This window comes from Crotalus tigris, unplaced genomic scaffold (genome assembly GCF_016545835.1).
Source record: "Crotalus tigris isolate CLP2741 ecotype Arizona unplaced genomic scaffold, ASM1654583v1 scf7180000019060.718356, whole genome shotgun sequence".
Taxonomy (NCBI): domain Eukaryota; kingdom Metazoa; phylum Chordata; class Lepidosauria; order Squamata; family Viperidae; genus Crotalus; species Crotalus tigris.
Genome location: NW_024097351.1, coordinates 535,001 through 559,567, shown reverse-complemented (window position 1 = coordinate 559,567; position 24,567 = coordinate 535,001). Strand labels below are relative to the sequence as shown.

At 38.8% G+C, this 24,567-nt stretch overlaps 1 protein-coding gene across 1 annotated transcript in view; it reads left to right on the top strand.

Annotated features, from left to right (window-relative positions):
* Window positions 1-24,567, top strand: part of CACNA2D2 (calcium voltage-gated channel auxiliary subunit alpha2delta 2) — a 238,555-nt gene that overhangs the window by 134,550 nt on the left and 79,438 nt on the right. Inside the window, exons 8-10 of the mRNA XM_039358660.1 lie at window positions 2,250-2,357; window positions 8,358-8,436; window positions 18,178-18,227. Of these exons, the coding sequence (XP_039214594.1) occupies window positions 2,250-2,357; window positions 8,358-8,436; window positions 18,178-18,227 (237 nt within the window). The remainder of the gene's footprint in view (window positions 1-2,249; window positions 2,358-8,357; window positions 8,437-18,177; window positions 18,228-24,567) is intronic.

Below are 24,567 nucleotides of genomic sequence, written 5' to 3'. Positions count from 1 at the left end.
AAGCACATTATATTGTAAGCACGTTATATATTTATATTCCTCTGTTTGTCCCATATGTAGATCATTTCTCTCGTAGAGTACTCAAGATAAAATACAAGATTCTTTTTCACACCTATCAACTGTATGAGGGAGGGGTTTTTTTTATACCTAGCAACCCTGTGAGGCAGGTTGGACCAAGATAATAACTGACACAGAATCATTAAACCTGTTTCTTGATTGAGAGGGGTTATTCTGATGATAATACAAGTAGCTCTCAGTTAACAACCATTGAAGTTATGAAAATCCTCCCCTGTCAAAGATACTAATGACCCAGTTCTGGAATTCTGATTGGCCCATGGTCATTTTCGAATGCTTGGTAACTGGCTCACATTTACAGCTATTTGGAGCATTCCATAGTCACGTGACCACAATTTTCAACATTTTTGGCCAGTTTCCACAGTTTACTACTTAGTTTTTTTGGCAAAAAATGGTCATTTGGTATAACAGATTTGTTTTACAGCCATCACATTCACTTAAGTGCTGTAAAAAGGTCATAAAATCTCATATGGTCATGTGGTAACCTGCTTAATGACTACCATGACTTATGACCTTAATTCTGAGTCAGTTATAATTGTAAATTGAGAACTAGCTGCACCACTAGCAACCATGCAAACAGGCATTGCTTAAACACTGCTATTTTGATCCTGCCACCAGCAAGAGTAGTTCATTAGCCAAAAGGACATCTGATGTGTATTTGTATCAATTTGTATCTCCTATGTACAAGCAAGGGACATCTATTCCTTGCAATAAATTTTAAAATATTCAGGTCTGTACCCCATTACCTTACATTGGCTCTGTCTTCTGATATGCTAGAACAGAAGGATATTTGCCCATCGAACAGCCTGGCATCTCTGGAATTGCCTTCATTGCAATTGTTCCCTGAAATATTTAATTCTTAAGATGACAAACAGAGCTGGAACCTTAATTATTCTTTTTCCTGACCATGTGAGGGGCTGAAACCAAGGATAAAGTTTCAGTGCTGGGTGCTTTCCCCTAGATAAATGAAAACTCCAGCAGCTGGTACTTAAATTTCATTGGAAACAGCTGCCTCTTCCATTTCATTATAAAGCTAGCAGGGTCCATCTGAGAAGACTTGGATCAGAAGGGTTATAATGACGTTGGACAAAATAAAGATGAATAGCTCTATTAAATGCTGAGCGGTAATAGCCACAACATAATTTTGGTCCCGACAGCAACTCCCTCTGCCTTGCTCATCTGTACCACCTTCACCCGTGGAGAATAGCTAAAGAAAACAGATGTCTCTCTGCCAGTGTCTTTAGAGGACAGCAACCAGGATGGGAAAGAAGTAGAACTGATAGCCTTGATATCTATTGCCTTCTGCTCTTTCCCATTACAAATACCCTATGGTTGTCCTCTATAGGGAAATGCCATCCTAGGGACACATAAGGAGATATATATATATATATATATATATATATATATATATATATATATATATATATATATATATATATATATATATATTTGTCCTTGATTATGCTAAAAATGCGAATCCTGGGTATACTCATACTTAAAAGAAACAATCGAACAGCAGGATAAAATACAAACAAAACTGTTTAATACACTTAGCTAAAAACAATACGGCCAATTGGGGCAGGTAGACCGGTAACTCACTCCATGAGCAGAGCGCAAAAACGGCCGGCCTTATAAGCAAGCTCCCAAAACTGGCTTATTCAGAAGTCTGAAAAATGCACCCTGATTGAATTGAGTTATGTATAGGAAAAAATATATGTGCCAAGGCATGTGTGTCTGTATTTCTGTAGTGAGCAACCTGCTTGTGTGTTGGTTTTGTTCTTCTCTTTAGATAGGAAAAGTATTAGTCCGAAGTCTCAAGTAAAATGTATACAAATGTGCAGAGTTCAAATTCTACACTGAAATCTGCAGGGTTTTTTTAAATAAATTGTTTATAACTCAAAATATGTATATGGGAATATGCATATTTAAGAAAAATATACAAAGAAATTTTTATTAGGAAGAAGCATGCAGAAAACCACATTCGGTTACAGAAAAGTTGCTTGAAGAAGCCATACTGCATACCTTAAATGCCAGTTTCCCACCAACAATTTATTTTCATCAAGTGCCCTTACAAATGCAGTATGTACTGTATGTTATTAGATTGTATCTCTCCCAGAAAAAAAGTGTACTTGGCTGTATGTGCTATACTTGCTGAAATCTCTGCTTATTTATAGTCCAACATCACAAGAGCCAACTGTAATAAGATGATCATGATGTTTACTGATGGAGGAGAAGATCGCGTGCAAGATGTTTTTGAGAAGTATAATGGACCCAACAAGACGGTGAGTGTTCAGCCTGAACTTCCCCTTTGGACATGACTATATTATGTCCCCAGGTGGGCAGCCGATATTACTACAGCCACCTACATGTCTCGGCAGGTTCACAATCAGATTAGAGAGCAGTATGTCCAGATGGTCCATTCTCAAAGGGGTCTTAAAGGGAAGGCCTACTAGGATTCCTCCAGTAATACCAAAATATTAACATCCGATCCTTTCCCCTTCCATGGTCCACATCCAAATCATGGCACAGTTCCAGCTTTATCCTCTCTGGTAATGCCATTGCCACGCTATAACTCCCATTCTCAGAGGCCAGAAATTGTATACTGGATCCTCAAATTGTTGCCAGCTTCAGTTCTGTGTTTCAGATATATGAGCTTTTGAAATCAAGAATCTAAATAATGAATAATAGATATAGAATACAACAGAAAATCAAGCACTTTTTATATAGATGCACAAATGTATTCTTTCTTCACTAAATATATAAAAATGCTATTTATATATATATATATACACGAAAATGCTAAATCAGCTTATTGGAAGAGACCTCACGTTGCTGCATTTATTAGCTTTCCGTCTGTAAAAAGGAATCTCTTCTGCATAGCCTCTGAGTTAAAATAAACTCTTAAAATTCTTAACCATCTGGTCTCCCGGATTTTTTTTAGAAAAGTTCTTAATTTCAGCTGTGCTTTAGCAGAGGTAACTGGGGAAGTCTCCACAAGAGACTTAATGAATCAGGATTTGTTTTACTCTTCTACCATGACAATCACATTTAGTTACAATTCAGCTTCAACAAATATGAATAAGCTGGTAGAGTCAGTTCTTCCTGGGGTCCAGAAAAAGGAATTCTGTAAAATCCACAGATTTTTTTTTCTGCCAGGAAATCCTATCTAAATAAAAGGGTATGCAAAGTAAAAATAATAATAAAGACCGAGTGAAGAATAGAAAGAGATGTGGCAAAGCAAAATATTACATGGCCAGTATACAGGCAAAGCATATAATGAGACCTGGCAATGGTGGAGACCAGTTAAAAGAAAGAGAAAAGGGGGCTAATTCTGGCTGCACAAGATCAGGCCTTATGGACAAATGAATACAAAGCCAGAATTGAGAAGACAGCAGCAGACAGCAAATGCTGTCTCTACAAAGAGGCTGGAGAAACTGATCCACCTGGTTAGCTGCTGCAAGAAGATCACACAGACTGGCTACAAACAACGGCATGACAAAGTAGCAACAATGGTCTATTGGAAGACCTGCAAGAAATACCATTTGCCTACAAGCAAGAACTGGTGGGACCGTGAAATAGAAAAAGTAATAGAAAATGAAGACGCTAAAGTACTCTGGGACTTTAGAATTCAACAGACAACACCTGCCTCATAACACTCCAGACTTCACAATTGTCAATAAAACAGGCAAAAAAGTCTGGATAGCGGCATGGCAGCAGTAGAGAAGAGAAAGAACAGGAGAAAATCACAAAATACAAAGATCTGCAAATAGAAATAGAATGTGACAAAAGAAAGCAAAGGTAGTACTAATAATAATAGGCACCTTGGGTGCAATCCCAAAACATCTGGAGCACCATTTGAACACTATCAGCATTGACAAAATCACCATCAATTATTGCAAAATGCAGATTTACTTGGAATAGCTTGCCTTACATCCTGTGATGATGCCTTTAACACCAGCCAACACCAACAACTGGTTATCTCAAGTCCTTAGAAAGGACTCGATTGGGAGATAAAAATGCTAAATCCAATCTAAACCTCTGGCTAACTGTGCAATTAGCCATAACCTAACAACAACTTGTGAACACCTTCCTCTCCTCATTCCATGCCATTATTTGTCTTGTTCTAAATTTTCATCCTTTGACTCCAGTGGGTCTATTTTACAACAAAGAAAATGACTGTGCAGTGGCTAAGTTAAATACCCTTCTTCTGATTGCCCCATATGCACATTTGATTTTTTCCTGAAGAAAATGCAGGTAAAGTCATAAATTGCCTATCTTCGACTCAGATACAATAATAATCTTTCTCAATGAGGATTTCTGTGTGAGTCAATAACAATGCCAATATAATCAAATTCTTGAACATAGGATATATTCCTATAGAAATACCAAACAATTGAAGGCCCAGCTGTCTGACTTGCTTCAGTTCAGTCATGGGGACAGACAGGAGTAGCTAACTCAGGTTTTATCCGCCTCATTTGATGCCAGCTATTTAGACAGTTGATCTTCCTGCCTGTCTGCTCCTGCACTGAGCCGCTGCCCCTTTAATGGGGCGTCTAACATACGGTACTGGTTTTATTGCTTGCAGTGACCTTGAAGTGCCAGAAGGAAAAGTGGACAGAACTTCCTTTGAAAGTTTGTAGAGGCTGTTTCTACAAGAAAAAAAAATACCTTTTGTTAATATGTTGGATTTTTGAGATATCCCATCGAAGTCAATGTATAATGAAATGTCAACCTGTTAATGGAAGTTCAAATTAAATGGCTTAGACTCAAAGTCACATAACTTTTGTACTCTTCATGTTCACATTCTTTCTCCCTCTTCATACAAAGAAATAAAGGAGAGGGATATGTCTCTTTTGCATTTTTGGGGAGAGGATAGTTTTACTCAGCAGGAGTAATAGAAAACTTGTAGCTATCAAAATGTTGCTGATTACAAATACCAGCAGTCCCCAGTCACTTCTGTGCCAGGACAAAGTGGAAAGGAAAGGAAAGGAAAGGAAAGGAAAGGAAAGGAAAGGAAAGGACCTCACTTTTCTAACTTATTGTATATAAGTCTTATTAATGTAACTAACACCTAATGGGCATTAGAAAGAAGACAGTTGTCACGATTCCTTCAAAATTCATCCTCAGTTTTTCAATATCTAAATTTAATTTCAGTTAATGTATACATCTGAGAATGGAAATTGGCGGCGAGAACTTGTTGATTGGAAAGGTGAAAGTGAGGATTAATTTAACATCCCCTGAAATATTTTAGAGAGGGCAAGAAAAAGAGGTCTCCAGTATTTTAATAGGTCCAAAATAGAACCCAGTTCAGTTTGTTTAATTGATTGGAAGTGTGAGATGGCTCTAGAGAAAGGATTCAATTTATAGAACTCAAATTCTACAAGGTGACGATGATAGAAGTTGTAATCCAATGTGATTAGAAAGGCCTCTCATTTGAAAGTCTGAATTACAGGGATTCCCTCCAGATAATACTGTATCCATAATTCCCAGTAAGTGAAGAAGAGGAAGCATAGGAGACTTTTCTTTACCTCTGCAATTTCTATCGGAGACAAATAATGATTGCATGAAGAGAAAAAAAACCATTTATTGATTACGGTATACTTAAAAACTGTGGATGGTAAATATAAACCAATATAATATCAACATAAAATATTCCCCAGATAAACAACAATAAAACCATAATAAACATAACAATACAGAATAAAAACAAAAGTAAAAAAGAATAAGAGCAATTTTGGATGCTACTCACAGTCTAATCACTGCAGCATTAATAATATAAGGTTGTATGGAAAATCCTAGCCCTCTTGAAACAAGGCCAGGAAGGTGTCATCTGAACCTCTCAGAGGAAAATTGCTCCACAAGATGGAGGTCACCAGAGAGAAACAAAGTTTGCCCCTCCCACCTCACTGATGTGGGCACACTGACTACTCCCATTTGAAATGAGTAGCCTGGTCTAAGGATGATGAAGTTATGAGTGATATTATTAAAGCAAGAAGTTGGCACATCCAATAGCTGTGGAACTATTTTCTCTGTCTCCCCTTCTCCAAGAGAAGGGGATGAAATTGGCAATAAGAGAAGCTGGAGGGCAGCTATTTATGCACAGTATTTCAAAAGTATTTTGTGTATGCTTATGGGGTGTTCCCCCTTCAATAAAAGGGGACTGGATCCTTCCATAATATAATACATTTATTATCCTTCCATAATACATTTATTTATTTATTTGACCACTAGGTTTTTCCTCTTAGGAAATGTGGAAGCATGTGAGCACTGATTAAGACAAACAAGCAAATTCTTTCCTTGATATGAAACTGAGCAACAGGGCTATTACAGAAGCCATTCAGCAGCAACAACAGTGCTGTTGTAAGCCACCCAGAATCATTTTAGATGGGTGACCATATAAATCTTTTAAACAAACAAACAAACAAAGCAAGACTGCCTAGAACCATTTGATTTCTTCATAAATATGATCCAAAATCAATAAAATAATATTTGGTTCTTTGGATCAATCAATATAGGTATAACAGCTGCTTGAAAATGCATGGCCAATTGCCATTTTGCATATGGTTTAGTTTTTGCCACAAAACTGCCAAAATAATCAATCAGTAAGTAGGGGGATCAAATCAATATGTTCTTGCATTTTCGGTCCTTTTTTCCTACATCTATCCCAGAGGTTGTCATATATATTCAGATTAACAAAAAAATAAGCTCCTAAACAGAGCATTATAAATTGCAATGAGTGTTCTTCATACCATACTACTGTCAGGTATTATTCTCTCATATGTTTAGCAAAGCAATATGAAATGCACAGTAGTCTCTTGAAAAATTCCTGCATATGTATATATTTATTTATTTGTATCCCGCCTTTATTTTTTTACAAATAACTCAAGGTGGTGAACATATCCAACACACCTTTCTCCTCCTATTTTTTCCACAATGACCTTGTGAAGTGAGTTGGCTTGAGAGAGCGTGACTGGCCCAAGGTCATCCAGCTGGCTTTCATGGTGAAGGTGGGACTAGAACTCACAGTCTCCCCCTTTCTAGTTTGGTGTCTTAACCACTAGACCCAACAGGCTCTCTATGTTGAGCATACTTGGTTAAAGACATTTTTGCCTATGATTATTTTTTTATTTATTTCAATTATATGTCAGCCCACCTCACAAAAAGAACTACAGGAGGCAAACACAATTAAAAACATCAATAAGAGAGAGAGAGAGAGAAAAAAAAAAACAATGCAAGAAAAGCAAAAAAAAAGTCTGAGAATAACTCACCAGCAATAAATTAATAATAACAATATAAGATTGTTTTCCATAGACCACCCAGAGCTGATCCAAGAGGATATCATGATGATGATATTGAAAGCTGCTGAAAGGTCAAGAAGATGTACTTTCCCAAGCTCAGTCAGTGCTGTTTTGGTCCATGTCTAGACCTGAAACCCTACTGAAAGGAGTCCATTTCCTCCAGTGTTTTCTGAAGCTGCAACGCAATAATCTTCTCAACAACCTGATTAGGGATCAGATGGACAATGGAGGTTGAGGAAAAGTCAGACTTCTGCTTTCTTATCTATCAGCAGGATCATCCCCTCCCTTAAAGATGCATTCACCACTACCAGAGGCCACCCATATATCCTTTCCTGAGAAACCTTTCTAGCTTGCATGGATCTAACACAGAGAAGCTGAGCTCATGGCTCTGAGAACTCACATATCATCAGAATGATGAGCTTTGATGAATGCTATAGACATGATATTGGATATTAATTTCAGTGGAACCATGGCCGATAATAATAAATAAAGTCACTCCAGAAATTCAAGAGTTAACAATAATTTTGTCAAAAACATAGTCACAAATAATTAAAATAACTGAATGAAATTATTAATACAGCACTGAATTGTCCTGCAATGAGTTGTCCCATGATGAGTTGATTGTGGCGAATTGTCCCATGGCAAGTTAACCATGGCAAGTTGTCCTCTCAGCATCTCTTAAGACACAATAAGGCTTTTCCACATTTTTAGCACAAATGGCAGATTTTTATATATATATATTAGGAAAGAAGGTGACTAATGGTCAAACAGATAGATCTAACATCATTGTGCTATTCCAAGTTGTAGGAATTTTTGCTAGTACTTGAATAGGCATATTGGTAGATTTCATTTACAAGAGTTTACAATGAAGCCATTTAGGTATGGGATAAAGTAAGAGAACGATATGCTCATTTACTGTTGGACGTTCCAAATTTTTCTCTCTTTGGTAGACATACTCCTTACAGGTTGGTTGTTTTGTTCCAGGTACGAGTATTCACCTTTTCTGTTGGACAGCATAACTATGATGTCACTCCCCTGCAGTGGATGGCTTGTGCTAACAAAGGTAGGTTGCCTTCTCCTGCCTCTTCAAAATGTTCAATTTTGCTCAGGAGCAAAGTTGCCTCCTCTTACAGTACTATATAAAGTGGGGGAAAGGGACACAGCCTTTGCTGGTCAAAAGTTAGCTTGCTATTTCCCAGAGATTGGAGTGGGTAACTTGCCCCTTTTCACTCAGGTCACAGCTATCATTCTGTATTTCGGTGATGGGCTGTTGGGAATGGGAGCTACATTCCCAATAAATCTGGCCAGCATTTGGAGGGAACAGTTGATATAAAGTAGCTTTATATTGGAAGAAGAGGGTATTCCGTATTGAAAGATTAAATGATTAATGCACTGCTGCTTATCTATTTGCCAAATAAACAAATTACCTAGGAGAATCATAACATTATTTAGCTGAAAGGGATCACAAAGATTATGTAGCCCAACCCATTTCAATATATAGGAAGATCAATTAAACTACCCATGAGAGCTGGTTTTTCTGCCTCTTCCTCAATATCTCCATCCAAGCCACAATTTCCACAGGCAGACTCTTCCATAGTGGTACAGATTAGTTTTTTCTAATATTTCTAATACTTATATGAAGTCTAGGTAGCTGCAAGTTAAATCCATTATTTCTGATCCTACTTTCCATGTCGGCTTTGGCTTGTTTGTTTTGTGGAAAGAAGGTAGGAACATTACCAGAATTAATAGAACTCTCATTTTGTATGAAAAAATGAGACAGGCTTGATTTTAGGTAATACCAAAACCTGTATACAGTTAGGGTCAGGAGACATTATCCCTTGGCTTATTTCCTCTGCTCTCTGATATTAATGTGGCCACAGACCCCTTTATAAGGTCTCTGAAGCTGCTCCCCCACCACTGCTCTGACGGCTTGTCACATTCAGACAGTCTTTTAATCTCCTCACCTTCCTCTGTATCAGAAGCCTTCTGGCTGTCTCTCATTTATCTGAAATTGCCTCCTGTGCCCTTTTGTTCTCTAGGGCTGGCTTTCTGTTCACGCTGTCTGTATCTTTCAGCAGGTGGTGGAAGTCTGTGAACCTTTGGGCTGGCAGTAATCCATCTTCCCATTGTTCTGCCCTGTGGAAATATCTCTAGACAGAATAGCCAAGTGCCCACTTCTCTCTTTCATCCATTTTGCTTTCTTGTCCTTTTCCATTTCAGATCAGCCCTGCACATAGCAACTAATTCTCATTGTAATTCTGATGTTAGTCTCCCTTTTAGGCTTTAAGTATTTCTTCCTCCTTCCAGCCTAGTCATCATGCATCATTGTATGCCTGCAAGTGTTTTGATTGCCACTGCATCCAAGTAGAGAAGCTTCGTGAAAAAAAACTTCTCAGAGTTTTGCTCAATTTATATTAGCTGCTGCCATTCTCTGGCCAATCCTTTCCACTTTTTTCATATCATCAAGTAATGCAGGATCAGAATCATTTGCCAAGGTTTGCTTTCAACTTTTTAAAAATCAAGTTTGAATAAATACAGCTATTTTTTTTTTTTTGCCTCAACTGCTTCATTGAGTTAATTAATTTGTATAGAACAGGAGTCTTCAAACTTGGCCCTTTTATGACTTGTGGACTTCAACTCCCAGAATTCCTCAGCCAGCATGCCTGGCTGAGGAATTCTGGGAGTTGAAGTCCACAAGTCATAAAAGAGCCAAGTTTGAAGACCCTGCTATAGAACAAGGCTTACCAGAGTTAACCTAGAAACTGATGTCACTACAATTCCAGATTATTGAAGGTGAGGGTGAAACTTTATTCAACAGTCCTTTTGTTGCTGTGCTCCAAGATGTCACTGAAGTCTCAATAAATTAATAAGGTTACCCAACTGAACTAAGATATTTGAGGCATCTTTTCACTGATTATTAATACTAAACTAGGCTTCTTCAACTCAAGGATCTCCAGATGAGTTGGGATAGTGACTCAGAATCTTCAGCTATTGTGCTATACTAAACACACTCCATTTGTTCCCAACAGACATTAGTTGAATGGACCTTTAGATGAGGTTATAAGGTATCTTGGAAGACACAAATGAAAACATACTGCATTTTGTAAATCAGTTCAGAAATTAAAGCACTGTGATTTAAATTAGACAAGTACATCGGATGTGTGCAACTGATGTGAAGATTTTTTACTAAACAGGAACCTACAAATCATGTGTTTTGAGCAGAGAATTTGGGAATAAAGTTCCTTAATCTTTATTCTACCAGCATTTTTTATTTTATTTTATTTATTAAATTTGTTTGCCACTCATCTTGCCAGTTTATTTTTAACTTCCCCCCATTCCCTTTTGGCATTCGGAACTCATGATATTTACTTACTGTTTATTCATGTAAATACCTGATGCTCATTCATTAACCCTCAATAAGAATATTAATAAGAACCTCACGTACTGTAACATCTAGCTTCCCCCCCCCCAAAGAGCTTAATTTTAGAAAAGAGAGATTTTGACAATTATTTAAGCCCCGTGGATTTTTGTTTGTTTGTTGACTTACTTATTTTAACGACTTGTAACTATATGAACCCCTTCAGCCTCCTTTTGCCTTTTTTTCCATATTCTCTTTAAAAAAAACCACCTGTTTTTGACTGAAGGTTCTGTGTGCTGCTTTGTTCTTGCAGCCTTTGTTCTGAAGGGCACACGAAGCAGGAGGAGACCCTTTGTTTCTTGAGAGTTTTGTAATCTCCTGCTGCTGATCCCTCAGGTCTGGGTTTTTGACATCAAAGGTATTTGGACAGCAACAGTGACATCATACTTAGGAAAAGTTCCATTGTAAACAGCAGGAACTTCTGAAGGAGAGAGAAAAAGATGTCAGTAGTTAGAACAAGAGGAGTAACCTATTGTTACTGATAGCTAGCTACCACCATAACTTTCTCAAGAATAAAAAGAGCCAACTCGTTTCAAAATGCCACAAAAGAAAAGCTCATGGCTCTATTGTTGCACAGCAGAAGCTGCATGAGGTGCAAGATGATTGAGTGGGCAAGAAAGAGCAAGGGACAAAAATCTTGAGAAAGAAAAGTTTTCTGTAAAATGTATGTTCCATTATTATATTAGTTAGATGGCACATTTGAAGAACATCAGGTTGGAGAAAGCTGTCATAATACTTCCGGTGTTTAATCACAGGAGAAAAAAACCCTGTAACAAAAGGGAAATGCAGATTAAACGATAGACTTTTACAACTTATATAAATCTTTGTGATTAGAGATGGTTTGTAAAAAGAGCACCAGGATCTCAGGAGAAACAGCACTTACCTTAAACATCACAACATTTCTCTGGAGTTACATACAGTCCCATCCCATGGTCAGATTCAAGTCATTCCAGAAACTTTTAGAAACTGCAATCAGGTCGGATAGAGAATAGATATTGATGTGGGGTGAAAACTGTTGAGGCATAGGGGAGTCAAACTCTGGCTCCTCACCTTTAAAAACATCACATCTCCAGCTGAGGCTGCTCCAAACCTTTCATATGGGTTATTGTTGATTTGTATACTATTCCCACCCTGCTTTCTGATTTAGGAAGAATGATGCTGTGGATTTTCAGAACAATTTGGGATATTTTTGCATTGTTTGGGGTTAAGGAGTGGGAATGGAAATAATTTGCCACTCAGAGATCATCTGCATTCATTGCCACCATTAATTTTAAAAAGAAAAAAAATACCACCAAAAATCGATAACTGGGTGCTAAATTTGTGGTTTCACCCCAACCTATACCTTAATCCTTCATTTTATCTAGCAATTGATGCTGGCATGGTTAGTACTTTCCCAATCAACCTTTTCCTCATGATTTCATTCTTTTATTTCTCCATGTTACTTGGATTACAAGATTATTCAGTGCTGAATGCATGATTTACACCCCATTAATATTCAGTCATATAACAATCTGGAGAATTTTTGAAGGCAATTCAGTTTCAATATAATATGACATTATCTTCTAACCACTTCTAAGTCTGGACAATCACCACTCCCACTCTTAAAGTAATTTCTCTACAGCCCCAGCAGTACAGTAAAGGCTATAACAGTACAGCTTAAGCAGCTTTCAGTCCACAGTAGATCTCAAGGTTGTAGCGACAAAGTCTATTTGCATTCATGGAGAGTTTTGGGTTTTTTTACCCAGAATTGCTAATTAAATCTGTCACCTGAATTGAAATGGTGGAGATAAATTATTGCATCTTTTTAGATCAGCCTTTTAACATTTAGCTCTTGGTGACTGTAACTATCATGGCTTACCTGTTTACAAAATTGAAGAAATATAATGGCACATCAAGTCATTTATGGCTGATGAATTTGCTGTAAATGAAGATTCGGAGAGAAATAGATAGAAAACTGTAAAGTTCACAGGGAGACTACTAAACAGACATTGTGTCTGCAGAGGTAGATGCTGTAGAGAGATGGAAAGTGCTGGAGGCAGTGAGGGTCACACCTGCCAAGAGTTGGACTGGAAAGAGATCAGAGCAAATGGGCCTTATGGATGCACTGGTGCTAGGCTTTGAGGCCCAAGTATGTACATTTATTATTATTATTATTATTATTATTATGGATCATCGCACAGTCAGCCAGATGTTCAGACTGGATTTGGCATTTTGTCTACCTATCGAGTCCTTACCCCGGACCTGGGATAGGCAGATCTGGATGTTTGATGGTATTACAGATATCGTCGCAGGATGGAAGCAGTTCCTAATAAGGCTGCCTTTTGCAATTGACTAATAGCGAATTTGTCAATGCCAATGGTGTTCAAGTGGTGCTCCAGTTGTTTTGGGATTGCAACCAAGGAGCCTATGACTATTGGTACTACCCTTGCTTGCTTTTGCCACAGTCTTTCTATTTCTATTTGTAGGTCTTTGTATTTTGTTATCTTCTCCAGTTCTTTCTCTTCTATTCTGCTATCTCCAGGCACTGCCACGTCCAATATCCAGACTTTTTTGTCTTTCTTATCGACAATTGTTAAGTCTGGGGTGTTATGTTGCAGGTGCTTGTCTGTTTGAATTCTGAAGTCCCAGAGCAGTTTAATTTTATCATTTCTATGACTTTCTCTATTTTATGATCCCACCAGTTTTTGCTTACAGGCAAATGATATTTTTTGCAGATCTTCCAATGCACCATTGTTGCTACTTTGTCATGCTGCTATTTGTAGTCAGTCTGTGCAATCTTCTTGCAACAGCTTACCAGGTGGTCCACTGTTTCTTCAGCTTCTTTGCATAGGCGGCACTTACTGTCTGTTGCTGTCTTCTCAATTTTGACTTTATATGCATTTGTCCTTAAGGCTTGGTCTTGTGCAGCCAGCATTAGTCCCTCGGTCTCTTTCTTCAATTTTCCTGCTCTTAGCCATTGCCAGGTCTTGTTATTATCTGTTTTCCCAGCTATTTTTTTAATGTATTGGCCATGTAGTGCTTTGTCTTCCCATGCCTCTATTCTGTTCTTCATTTGGTCTTTCTTGTAGGCCAGTTTGGATTATTGTTGTTCTTATTATTAGTATTAGTATTATTAGTATTAGTATTATTTATGTATTGTGTGTGTGTGCCTTTGAGTCAGTCTTGACACCTGACGACTGCCTGGACTAGTCCCTGAAGTTTTCTTGGCAAGATTTTGGAAGAGGTTTGTCATTGCCTCCTTCCAAGGGCTGAGATAGAATGGCTGGCTCCAGGTAATTCATCTGGGTTAATATCTAAAACAGGATTAGTATTCCCAATACAACTATATGCCAAACAGACCCATAGATGCGCATAGTTATTTGTTAGATGTATATTCCACATTTGCCTTAAGAATTCAAGGCACATGTATAGTGCTTCTTCTCCAATTCTTCTCCACAACCACAATCCTATGAGGTAGAGTGGGGTGAGAGAATGACTGACCCAAAGTCATACAGTAAAGCACCAAGGCTCAGAGCAGACTTAAACCTGGGTCTCCATGATCACATTACACTACTCTATACTATACACTAGTGGCCAAAATTGTGGAAACCTTTTGGGGAAAGTGTATTTTTGAGGTTTGATGGCTAATAACACCACTTTTTTGGAGTGGTACCATAAAATTATATATCAATGGAAAGATAATTTAATCAAGAATGTAATGCAACAAAGTTTGTTCAATTATCTGTACTGTATTCTATGAACGTTATAGCCAAATAACCAGAAAAAGGAAGCACAACTTGCTTAGGTTGATATCAGGTAGCTTTCCTTCATCTGATTGTAGCCAATGAGCATGAGTGTTTAGAGAGCCAATCAGGTGTCCTCTTGTTTTGGCAATGAGCCAATCAGATCACAGTAGGATTCAGTTATTGATGTCATGTATTGAAGCTGAGAGGAGGACATTTGTCAATGTGTTATGTGTTCACTATCAAGTTGGTTGGGTTTTTTTTTTCTTTCATTTAGTGAGCTTGTAAAACATAATAAAATTAAAGTAATGGTGCAAAGAGTTGACTGGTTGCCCAGAAAGCGATGTAAAATAGTATTATGAAGTGAACAAGGCTACAGTTATAAAGAAATTAGAAGAAAAACTGGTGGAAACTTAACCAAAGGTGGCATTTCTACTGTACACTTTTCCCAAAAGGTTTCCACATTTTTGGCCACTGCTGTAATTATTGCTGTTCCCATTGTTCCCAGTTACATCGTAACAGCCTTCCGGGAAAGGCACTTGTGATACAAAAAAAAAAAAATGGAGAGAATTGTTGTTTTTTGTCAATATCCAAACTTATTTTAAAAAGAAGGCAGGGCATTTCATACAACACCATTTCCATTCCCAAGTCCCTCCAAAACTGCTCAAAGCAGATCTGCTGAGCATATTCATTTCTGCTGCTCTTAAAATCAGAAGGCATTGAGCCAATCAATACTCTCTCTCCAGCTGATCAATTGGAGCTCACATAAATAAACCTTCATTCAATCAGGACCCATCAAGTCTTTGAGGTAGGCCAGGCCAAGGTACAGACCTGCAGGGATTTCAGGAATGCTAATTTATTCCTGTAGGGTATATTAATAGAATCTTCAAAGCTTGTCCAAGTTTCTCTTTATCCAGTATTATACTAAAATCAAGCAGGATTATGCTGTGTTTCTTTCTTATGTTACTCTTCATCCTTAAACCCTTTAATCTTTTTTCCAAATCCCTCCTTAATGGCTTGCTCCTGCCTTCCTCTTAACAGTTCCTATTCTCTTAACAGTTTCCTCACCCTGAAGATCACCTCAAAATGCCCTGGTGCCCAGACTACTATTTCTCCAGGAATAACACAAGTTCCCTCATCTCCTCTTCACACTTCCAAAAAAAAAACAAGTTAATTGCTAGTACTCTCACTCTGTGCACTCAGTACAATTTAAATGTTTTTGCTTGACCGTTAAAAAAAAATCCGAGAATTTATAATGGGAAAAGGCAAGCCTCTACCTCATAACTGCTATTTATTGTAACTATAGTGTTAAATGTCTGTGGAGATTCTCAGTCATCCAGGTCATAGTTGTCCCGAAGCTGCTTTTTCACAAGGCAACTGGACTTTCTTGTTTTTCCTTTGAAGATGCTTCCCTTGTCATCCAAGAAGCTTCTTCAGCTGTAACTGCAAATGATCAGCTGTCTGCAAGGAGTATACTATAAATCCTTCCATTCCCCACCATCTAGTCAGAACTGAAGAAGCTTCTTGGATGAGAAGCAAAATGTCTTCAAAGGAAAAACAAGAAAGTCCAGTAGCCTCGTGAAAAAGCAGCTTCAGGACAACTATTGTGTTGTTTGTTATAATACAATTGTTAGTTGATAAGGTATTTGTAATTTGTTCCATGTTCTACCTGCATGTATATAAACAAACCGCCTTCCTCTCACTCCTCCCACTTTATCCCACTTTAAATCCCACATTAGTTAGATCAGCGGTTCTCAACCTTTGGGTCGCGACCCGATTTGGGGTCGAACGACCATTTCATGGGGGTCGCCAAACACGGCTGTCCACCATTTTTTCCCCTTTTCTTTAGCTGTGCTACTCCCTCTTATTCTATTGGCTTTTGAAAGCCAATAGAATAGACTCTATTCAAGAGACTCTATTCTATTGGCGTTCGAAAGCCAATAGAATAGGCTGTCTCTGCCCTGCTGAGCCTGCCAAAAGCCCCAGTCTGCAAACGGTGCTGCAAGGTGAACTTTCCGGAAAGCTTCCCTCCCTGCTGAGCAACTACTAAAAGTAAGTAAAAGAGGGCCAGGGGTGGGAGGTGGGAGGCTGGCAAGTGCAGGGAGGGTTGCTGGCGCGCGTGGGGCCCGGCAGATGCCCTACCTGCCTTGGGCTGGGCCAGCTGGTGGCCCAGCCAGTGGTCGCCCTGCACCCTCGCTGCCGCTTGCCATGGCCGCCCAGGAGCTCCTGGGCCTGCCTGCTGCCACCCTGAATGGGTGGTGGCCAAGGTAAGGCTGGCAGGGCAGCGGCAGGCACAGGGAGGGTTGCTGGTGCGCGTGGGGCCCAGCTGGTGGTCGGCCTGCGCCTTCTCTGCCACTTGCCAGCTACGCCTCGACTGGTGCAGGGGGTGGCACCACGCATGCGCGGCGCTCCCGGGAAGAGAAATTCAGGTAGTCCTCGACTTATGACCGGTTGCGGGGTCATGGCATTAGGAAGGTTGAGAACCGCTGAGTTAGATGAAGAAACCTGAAGCGCAAAAAAAGCTTATGTCTTCCAGTAACATTTGTTAGTTGTAAAAGGGGCTGCCGGATTCCTGATTTTTGCCACCATAGTCTAACAAGCTTTCCTCCTACAGTGTCTAGCCATTGTAGTTTCTTTTTTGCTGCATTTTAGATTTAAAACTCTAAAAACAGGGATCAATTTTTCTTGTGCTTATGGATGGATGAAAAGAAAAAGAATTTAAAGTATCAGACTTGTTCTGCATTTGAGAAGAATATACTTGATCACTGAAAATATGTACAAGCAACTAAAACAGAAACAGAAATGTTTAAAAATGGACTCTTTGGGCTTCCACCTGCCTTAGTTTAGTTTAGTTTAGTTTAGTTTAGTTTAGTTTAGTTTAGTTTAGTTTAAAAAATATGGGAATTCAGTTTCAATACCTCTTTCCATGTGTGTCTCTCTATATACCTCATATGTGCGTACGACTACCATGAAGACCGTGTAAATTAATATTCAGGTTTTACAGGCTTTGATTAAAGTATTAATTGGGAGAATTGCAGATGACACACCCCACATTCTAGCAAATCTTCATCAGCAAGAGAGATGGCTGCTATGCAGTATTTGTAGACTATGAAGGTTTGAACATGGGGAAGTTGGATATTGGAGGATATTAATTAGTTGATTGCTGGAATGGAGTTGCCTCTCTTTTGATGGGTCCACTTTGTCTGCTTGCTCTGGTGGCCCGGATTAGGCATCTGCCTGGGTGGTCCATCATATTTAGTGAATGTTGCCATCCAGCCAGGTGTCTGAAAGAAACCAGTGACTGCTGGCAGTTGATGGTGAGACAGAAGACGCTCTTACTCGCCACCTGTCAAATTAAAGAAGTAGGTGAAGATGCCAAAGCAGGTCAGCTGAGTTGAATCCAACCAAATTAATGGCTCAAGACCCTCCTTAAACATGATGATTGTATTGGCTTATCTCAACAGAATTTCTGGATCTCAGATAGGAAGCTGTTTGGGGATGATGCAATCAAAATTTAGTGAGTTTGAGCTTAGTTAACTCATTGTTGCATGTAGCCTGCATCAGGTATACCAAATATTAGATTAAAAAAAAGGATTTTGTTCTGAAAACCAGTTCTTCTAACATTAATTTTGTGTGTTTGTGTGTGTGTCTATTTTTTTTAAAGGCTATTATTTTGAAATTCCTTCCATTGGCGCTATCCGAATCAACACTCAGGTAAGAAAAGACAGAGTGTGAACTCAGTCCAAATTATTTCATTTGTGAAGGGGATTAGGAGGCAATATTCTGTAGAGTTAGAATTTGGGGTTTCTCTTTCTCACAACTGCGTGGGAGGCAGCACTGAGGCTTGCATTGGAAATCAGGAGAAATTCCCTCCACTACTTTTTCTTCAGTAGAACTCTGTTAAGTACAAATTTTGAGTTTAGTCCTGTATATCTGAGAATGTAAAAGAGAGATCCGTTGTAAGTCACCTGACTTATCAGAGGAACTCCAGGTGCATTTGTTTGTTTGTAAGCAGTCTAAAATGAAGGTATCTCTGTCTGTCTATCTGTCTATCTATCTATCTATCTATCGATCGATCTATCGATCGATCGATCTATTAAATTTATGTAACTATATACATTCATATCATATCACCAAAGGTGACTGTGGGTGGCTCATAACTAAAGAGAAAACCATATATCACAATGTCTGTGGAGATTCTCAGTTATCCAAGTCCTGGTTGTCTCAAAAGTGCTTTTTCAAAAGGCAGTTGGACTATGTTTTTTCCTTGAGGAAGAAGACATTTCGCTTCTCATCAGAGAAGCTTCTTCAGTTCTGACAACTGAAGAAGCTTCTGGGGTGAGAAGCGAAACTTCTTCCTCAAGGGAAAAAAACATAATCCAGTTGCCTTTTGAAAAAGCACCATTGACATGTGTATCGCAATGACAGTATAAAAGATAAAATTTACTTTAAAAAGTAAATATTGTAAAAAACAAAGAGACAAAGCCTAGGGGAAAAAAGGATAAGCATAACCAGCTGAGCCGTGGAGCCATCTGAGCAAGTCTCTAGTAACCTGAAAGCCTTACAACTTACAATTGTAAAGGATGTTTTTCAGAAAATAAAAATAAAAATCATGTCAAGTGACCGTGGAACAATGCTAACCACCCATAAAGGCAATCTGGTTGTCAAGTGCCTGAAATGCAGTCATGTTACTTTTGGAGGATGGGGTACCACAGTCAAATCTGGAACTGGGTCATAAGCACCTTTTGGGGGGGTCCATCATAACGGAAATGGTCACTAAGTGAGGACTACCTGTAACCCATTTCAGTGGGAAGAACTTAACTGTAATTTGTATAAACCTGCATACTGTAGTTGTTACTTTTTTCTTAGTTCTTGAGGGAAATACTGTTGACTCAAAACATAATGGAAGAACGGCATAGAGAAAGTGATAAGATGGTATTGTTTAGAATTTAGTTTTTGAGAAAAAGTTTCTAATGTTCTCCTTTCAAAAGAGTTCAGGGTTTTATTTAAGTTCACTCCTGAATTTGGCAACCGTGCTATATTGAAATATGACTCTGAGCATGTGACAGGCTATTACACAGGAAAGGATCAGCCCCATCACAACATGAATTGGCTTTGAATGAATAAGATGATGCTAATAAACTCAGTCAGTTTCAGTCTTTCTGAACCATTCTTGTCTCCTGACAGCAGAATTTGAAGTTCCAGCAAATGTCTCCAGTCCTACTATGTTTTATCTGGCAGTATCATGGATTGCCTTGTTCTGTGTACAAAACACCATTATTTAATAAAGCCATAGCCATTTCTTTAAGAGGAATATCTTCCATACATCCTATATTTCCATATTACTATTACATGGTAGAGATCTGCTCTGCCTCAGTAGATTCATGTAATGTGCATGTAACTTTGCAAGTTGTCTTAATTACTTATTCGGTATTCCTGTTCTGCCATTTTCTTGCCTCACAAAAATGTGTTAGTTCCTCTCTTGTTACAGCCTCACATTCCTCCTAATTTGATCATCTTCATACAAAGCTGCACTAATATCCAAACCAGCAGAGACTTGCTCATGAAGTGCTTGTGTGCTTGTTACAGGGACTTGTATTTACGTAACTAATTATTAAAACTTTGTGCCTGAATCAGCATGCGGAGAACCAAGCCAAATCGCCAGATCTGTCAAGCTAATAAAGCCAACAGGCAACAAGCGAGAGAAAGAGCATGGGATGAGTTATAAGTGCCCTGGAAATGGGGTGACGAGGCAGAGCTAATAGCTTTCCATTCAAATGATGCTGGAATCTCCAGGCCTAAAGCCCACAGGGAAAATGGGGAAGTAGAGGAAAGTGAGACAGAGGGCTTTGTGCATCTGTACGCATGTATAAATACTGTGAGAAAACTTACCTGGGTGATTCTTGCAACACAGAAACAATCTGTAGTTTTTGCCCAAACCTCTCCTAGAAGCCCATTTTTGGAATAATTGTTTCCCCAGGCCTCCTGATTTTCAAAACCCAGGAAGAAAATACACAAACTTGATGTTATTTAGATGGATAACCCAACTGTTTAGCTTCAGTAGCAGTTTGAAAAACGATTTCTTTTAATGCTTGAAACTAATGAGCATTTCTGCCCTTGTGATAGCCCCTGTCTGCTTTTTTCCAGCTGTTACATATGCCAACTGATGCATGCAGCATTTCAATAAAAGTCAGCGAAAGGGATAGGTGGAAGAATTGTTAAGCCAAGTTCATATATGCTAAAAAAAAGAGTGGAAAACTACCCTTCCTTCCTATCCCATTTGGGGGGAAAAATGAACCTGATGTATTAGTGAAGTGAAGACAGTGATAATGAGTCAGAATTGCTTTGTACAAACCAAGGCTTAGAATACTTCCAGGAGGTTTCAATTATAAGAACAGGATATAATCATGCCTATGTGGTAATGGCAAATTCAGTCTCCCAGTGTGGATCCATATGGTGCCATCCATACCCAAGAGGGAGATCATTGGCAATCTTAGAAAAACTCTTAAGGTTTGCAAAGCAATAAACCAAAATTAAACTAAACTAAACCAAACCAAACCAAACCATAAAATAAAATAAAATCTTCCTATTAGAGTTCAAGGCAAGAATGTTGGCTGGATTGTAGATGGTGAATATAAGGCAGAAATGGGATGGAAAGGAACACAAAGAGAGCATTTCTGGCTGGCTGATTTACAACAAACAATTCTGTAATAATGTGATACTTGAAGAATCAATCCAGTTCAATGGTTAGGGCAGAGATGGGAAACTATGGACCTTTTATGACTTGTGAACATCAACTCCCAAAAAATTACAGGGCCTAAATTACAGGATCTAAAACCCAACCAGAATGATTTCAGGCAGTGCTATTTTTCTTTTTCCACCTAACTAGATTTCAATGATACATATTAGAGCTGTCCATTTTACCATCACTTGATTATAAACAACTTTATTGTAAATGGACATGATGTTTTTCCGGAGCAGCTAGAAACCGAAGCTCCCAACAATTGAATCACCTGGGCTTACAGTAGGTGAGATTTCCAACATATATAATAGGAAAAGGTCCACATTTTGGAACTTACAAACATCCACTGAGAACCACTGTATTTCATTATAGAACTGTTGTGTGGGGGGGGGGAATTATTTTTATAGTTTCTTCCCTTATTTATTACGATCTGATCTTACTTTGATTTTTGGGTTATTGATTCTAAGCTCTTTTTCATAATTGTACATAAAAACCCTAATTCTTTGATATGACATTTCAAAATATTTTTTGCAATAAATTTCCATTGATTAGTGCAGTATTTTGAATTCTGCATCACCTTATACATAATATTTAAAAACAAAATGAAAAATGTAAGTGTAGAGTTAACAATTGTAGCATTAATATTATTTAATTGAAGCCTATACCTTATGTGTTCTAGGAACTTCATATGCTCCAAGCACTATCAGCCAAGGACCGTGGTGGTGAACCTATGGCACGTGTGTCACAGGTGGCACACAGAGCCCTCTCTGTGGGCACATGCGCCATCGTCCCAGTCCTAGGCCTTCAGCTGGGTTTTATAAAACCTTTTCACTTTAGGCCTCCATCCCCATGTGCAAAAGAAAAACAAAGATTCAATCAATCAATCAATTTCAACTTCTCATGGGAAAAAAAAAGATCTCACAAAGTTGGAATTGATTGATTGAACTTTTTAGTCCCCCCAGTCTGCTGTTACCACTGTAGCCATGCCTACCCAATGGACCACACCCACCCAAATGGCCACACCCACCTGGCACCCAACGACATAAGTAGGTTTTGGGTTGCAGTTTGGGCACTCGGTCTCTAAAGGTTTCGCCATCACTGGCCTAGGAAGTCAAGAGAATTGGGTATGTCTAGTTTAACGAAGAGAAGGACAAGGGGGGACATGATAGCAGTATTCCAATATCTCAGGGGCTGCCATAAAGAAGAGGGAATTAAGCTATTTCCAAAGCACCTGAAGGCAGGACAAGAAGCAACGGGTGGAAACTAATCAAGGAGAGAAGCAACCTAGAACTAAGGAGAAACTTCCTGACAGTTAGAACAATTAATCAGTGGAACAGCTTGCCTCCAGAAGCCGTAAATGCTCCAACACTGGAAGTTTTTAAGAAGAGACTGGACAGCCATTTGTCCGAAATAGCGTAGGGTTTCCTGCCCGAGCAGGGGGTTGGACTAGATGACCTCCAAGGTCCCTTCCAACTTTACTACTATTACTAGATATGTTGCAATAGCCCTAATTAAATCTGTAAATGACTACTTCAAAGGGGCAGATCTGGGAGTTGAAATCCACAAGTCATAAAAGGACTATACTTTCCCACCCTGGGGTTGCACAAATAGGGGGTTCAAGATGTGAAAGAGACGGGCCAAGACCATTTCCAAGTTTTTTCTCTTATTTCATTCAAGACAAAGACAAAAATAAGCAAGTGGGATATTTATATAAGCCAAGCTGCCTCAGAATACTTATATAATTTCACTTTTTACCAGTTTCATTTACCAGTTTTCATTCTTTAGCCATTTATTTCCCACCTTCCAACTTATAGCCTGACACAATGAGATGTTTTTTTCTGTAGACTTGCATTTGTTCTCAAATGCATTCTAACTAAATAAATCTTAACACCATATAATGTGAGCCTAAAATAGGTTGGTTCTTCACAATATGTTCCCCAATTCCCAGGTCCTAATTCCTTGTATTACTCTGTTTGTCACTCTTAAGTCCAAGGAAAGGGCATAGTTAATCAACTGGCATTTTACCATCTGGAAGAGATGACAGGTGGTTTTTTCTCTGGCACGTGTATCTATGATATTCTTATTTTTGGTCACTTTCAACCCCAGTCAAACCTTGGGTTTATCTGGCCGCGTCTTCTCACAGTGTTGTTTCCTTTCACCACTCTTCTTCCCAAAGTTGTTGACAACACTTCAGTGACTATTCCTCAAGTCTCATTCAGTGCCTATAAATCCTAATTAATGTCAACTGCTCAGCCCTATTTTAGATTTACTAGATAGAAAACAAAAGTACATAGCCTAACTTCAACAGCTATTAAAGTTGTCTAGTCCATTTTAGCTACCAGCCAGCTCCTTCACTGCTCAGCTTCTTTTCTCAGATCTTGATGTACTCTTCTGGAAAAGACCGATGTCAAGTCCATATGAACTCCCTTCTTCTCTTGTGAACAGTTTGTCCTATAAGAAGCTAAACTATCTTATTCCTCGTTCCTTATCAGCAAAGTTCAAAGCTTAAAAAAGAATTTGTGGAATAATCTTCATCCTCCTAACCCCTACCCCACAGTTCACACAGAGATGTGGATCTGTGGGCAGGACCAAAGAAAATGGATGGAAACTAACCAAAGAGAGAAGCAACCTAGAACTAAGGAGAAACTTCCTGCAAGTTAGAACAATTAACCAGTGGAACAACCTACCTCCAAAAGCGGTGAATGCTCCAGCACTGGAAGTTTTTAAGAAGAAACTGGACAGCCATTTGTCCAAAATGGTATAGGGTTACCTGCCTGAGCAGAGGGTTGGACTTGATGACCTCCAAGGTCCCTTCCAACTTTATTATTATTATTATTATTATTATTATTATGGATCATCGCACAGTCAGCCAGATGTTCAGACTGGATTTGGCATTTTGTCTACCTATCGAGTCCTTACCCAGGACCTGGGATAGGCAGATGTGGATGTTTGATGGTATTACAGATATCGTCGCAGGATGGAAGCAGTTCCTAATAAGGCCGCCTTTTGCAATTGACTAATAGCGAATTTGTCAATGCCAATGTGTTCAAGTGGTGCTCCAGTTGTTTTGGGATTGCACCCAAGGAGCCTATGACTATTGGTACTACCCTTGCTTGCTTTTGCCACAGTCTTTCTATTTCTATTTGTAGGTCTTTGTATTTTGTTATCTTCTCCAGTTCTTTCTCGTCTATTCTGCTATCTCCAGGCACTGCCACATCCACTATCCAGACTTTTTTGTCTTTCTTATCGACAATTGTTAAGTCTGGGGTGTTATGTTGCAGGTGCTTGTCTGTTTGAATTCTGAAGTCCCAG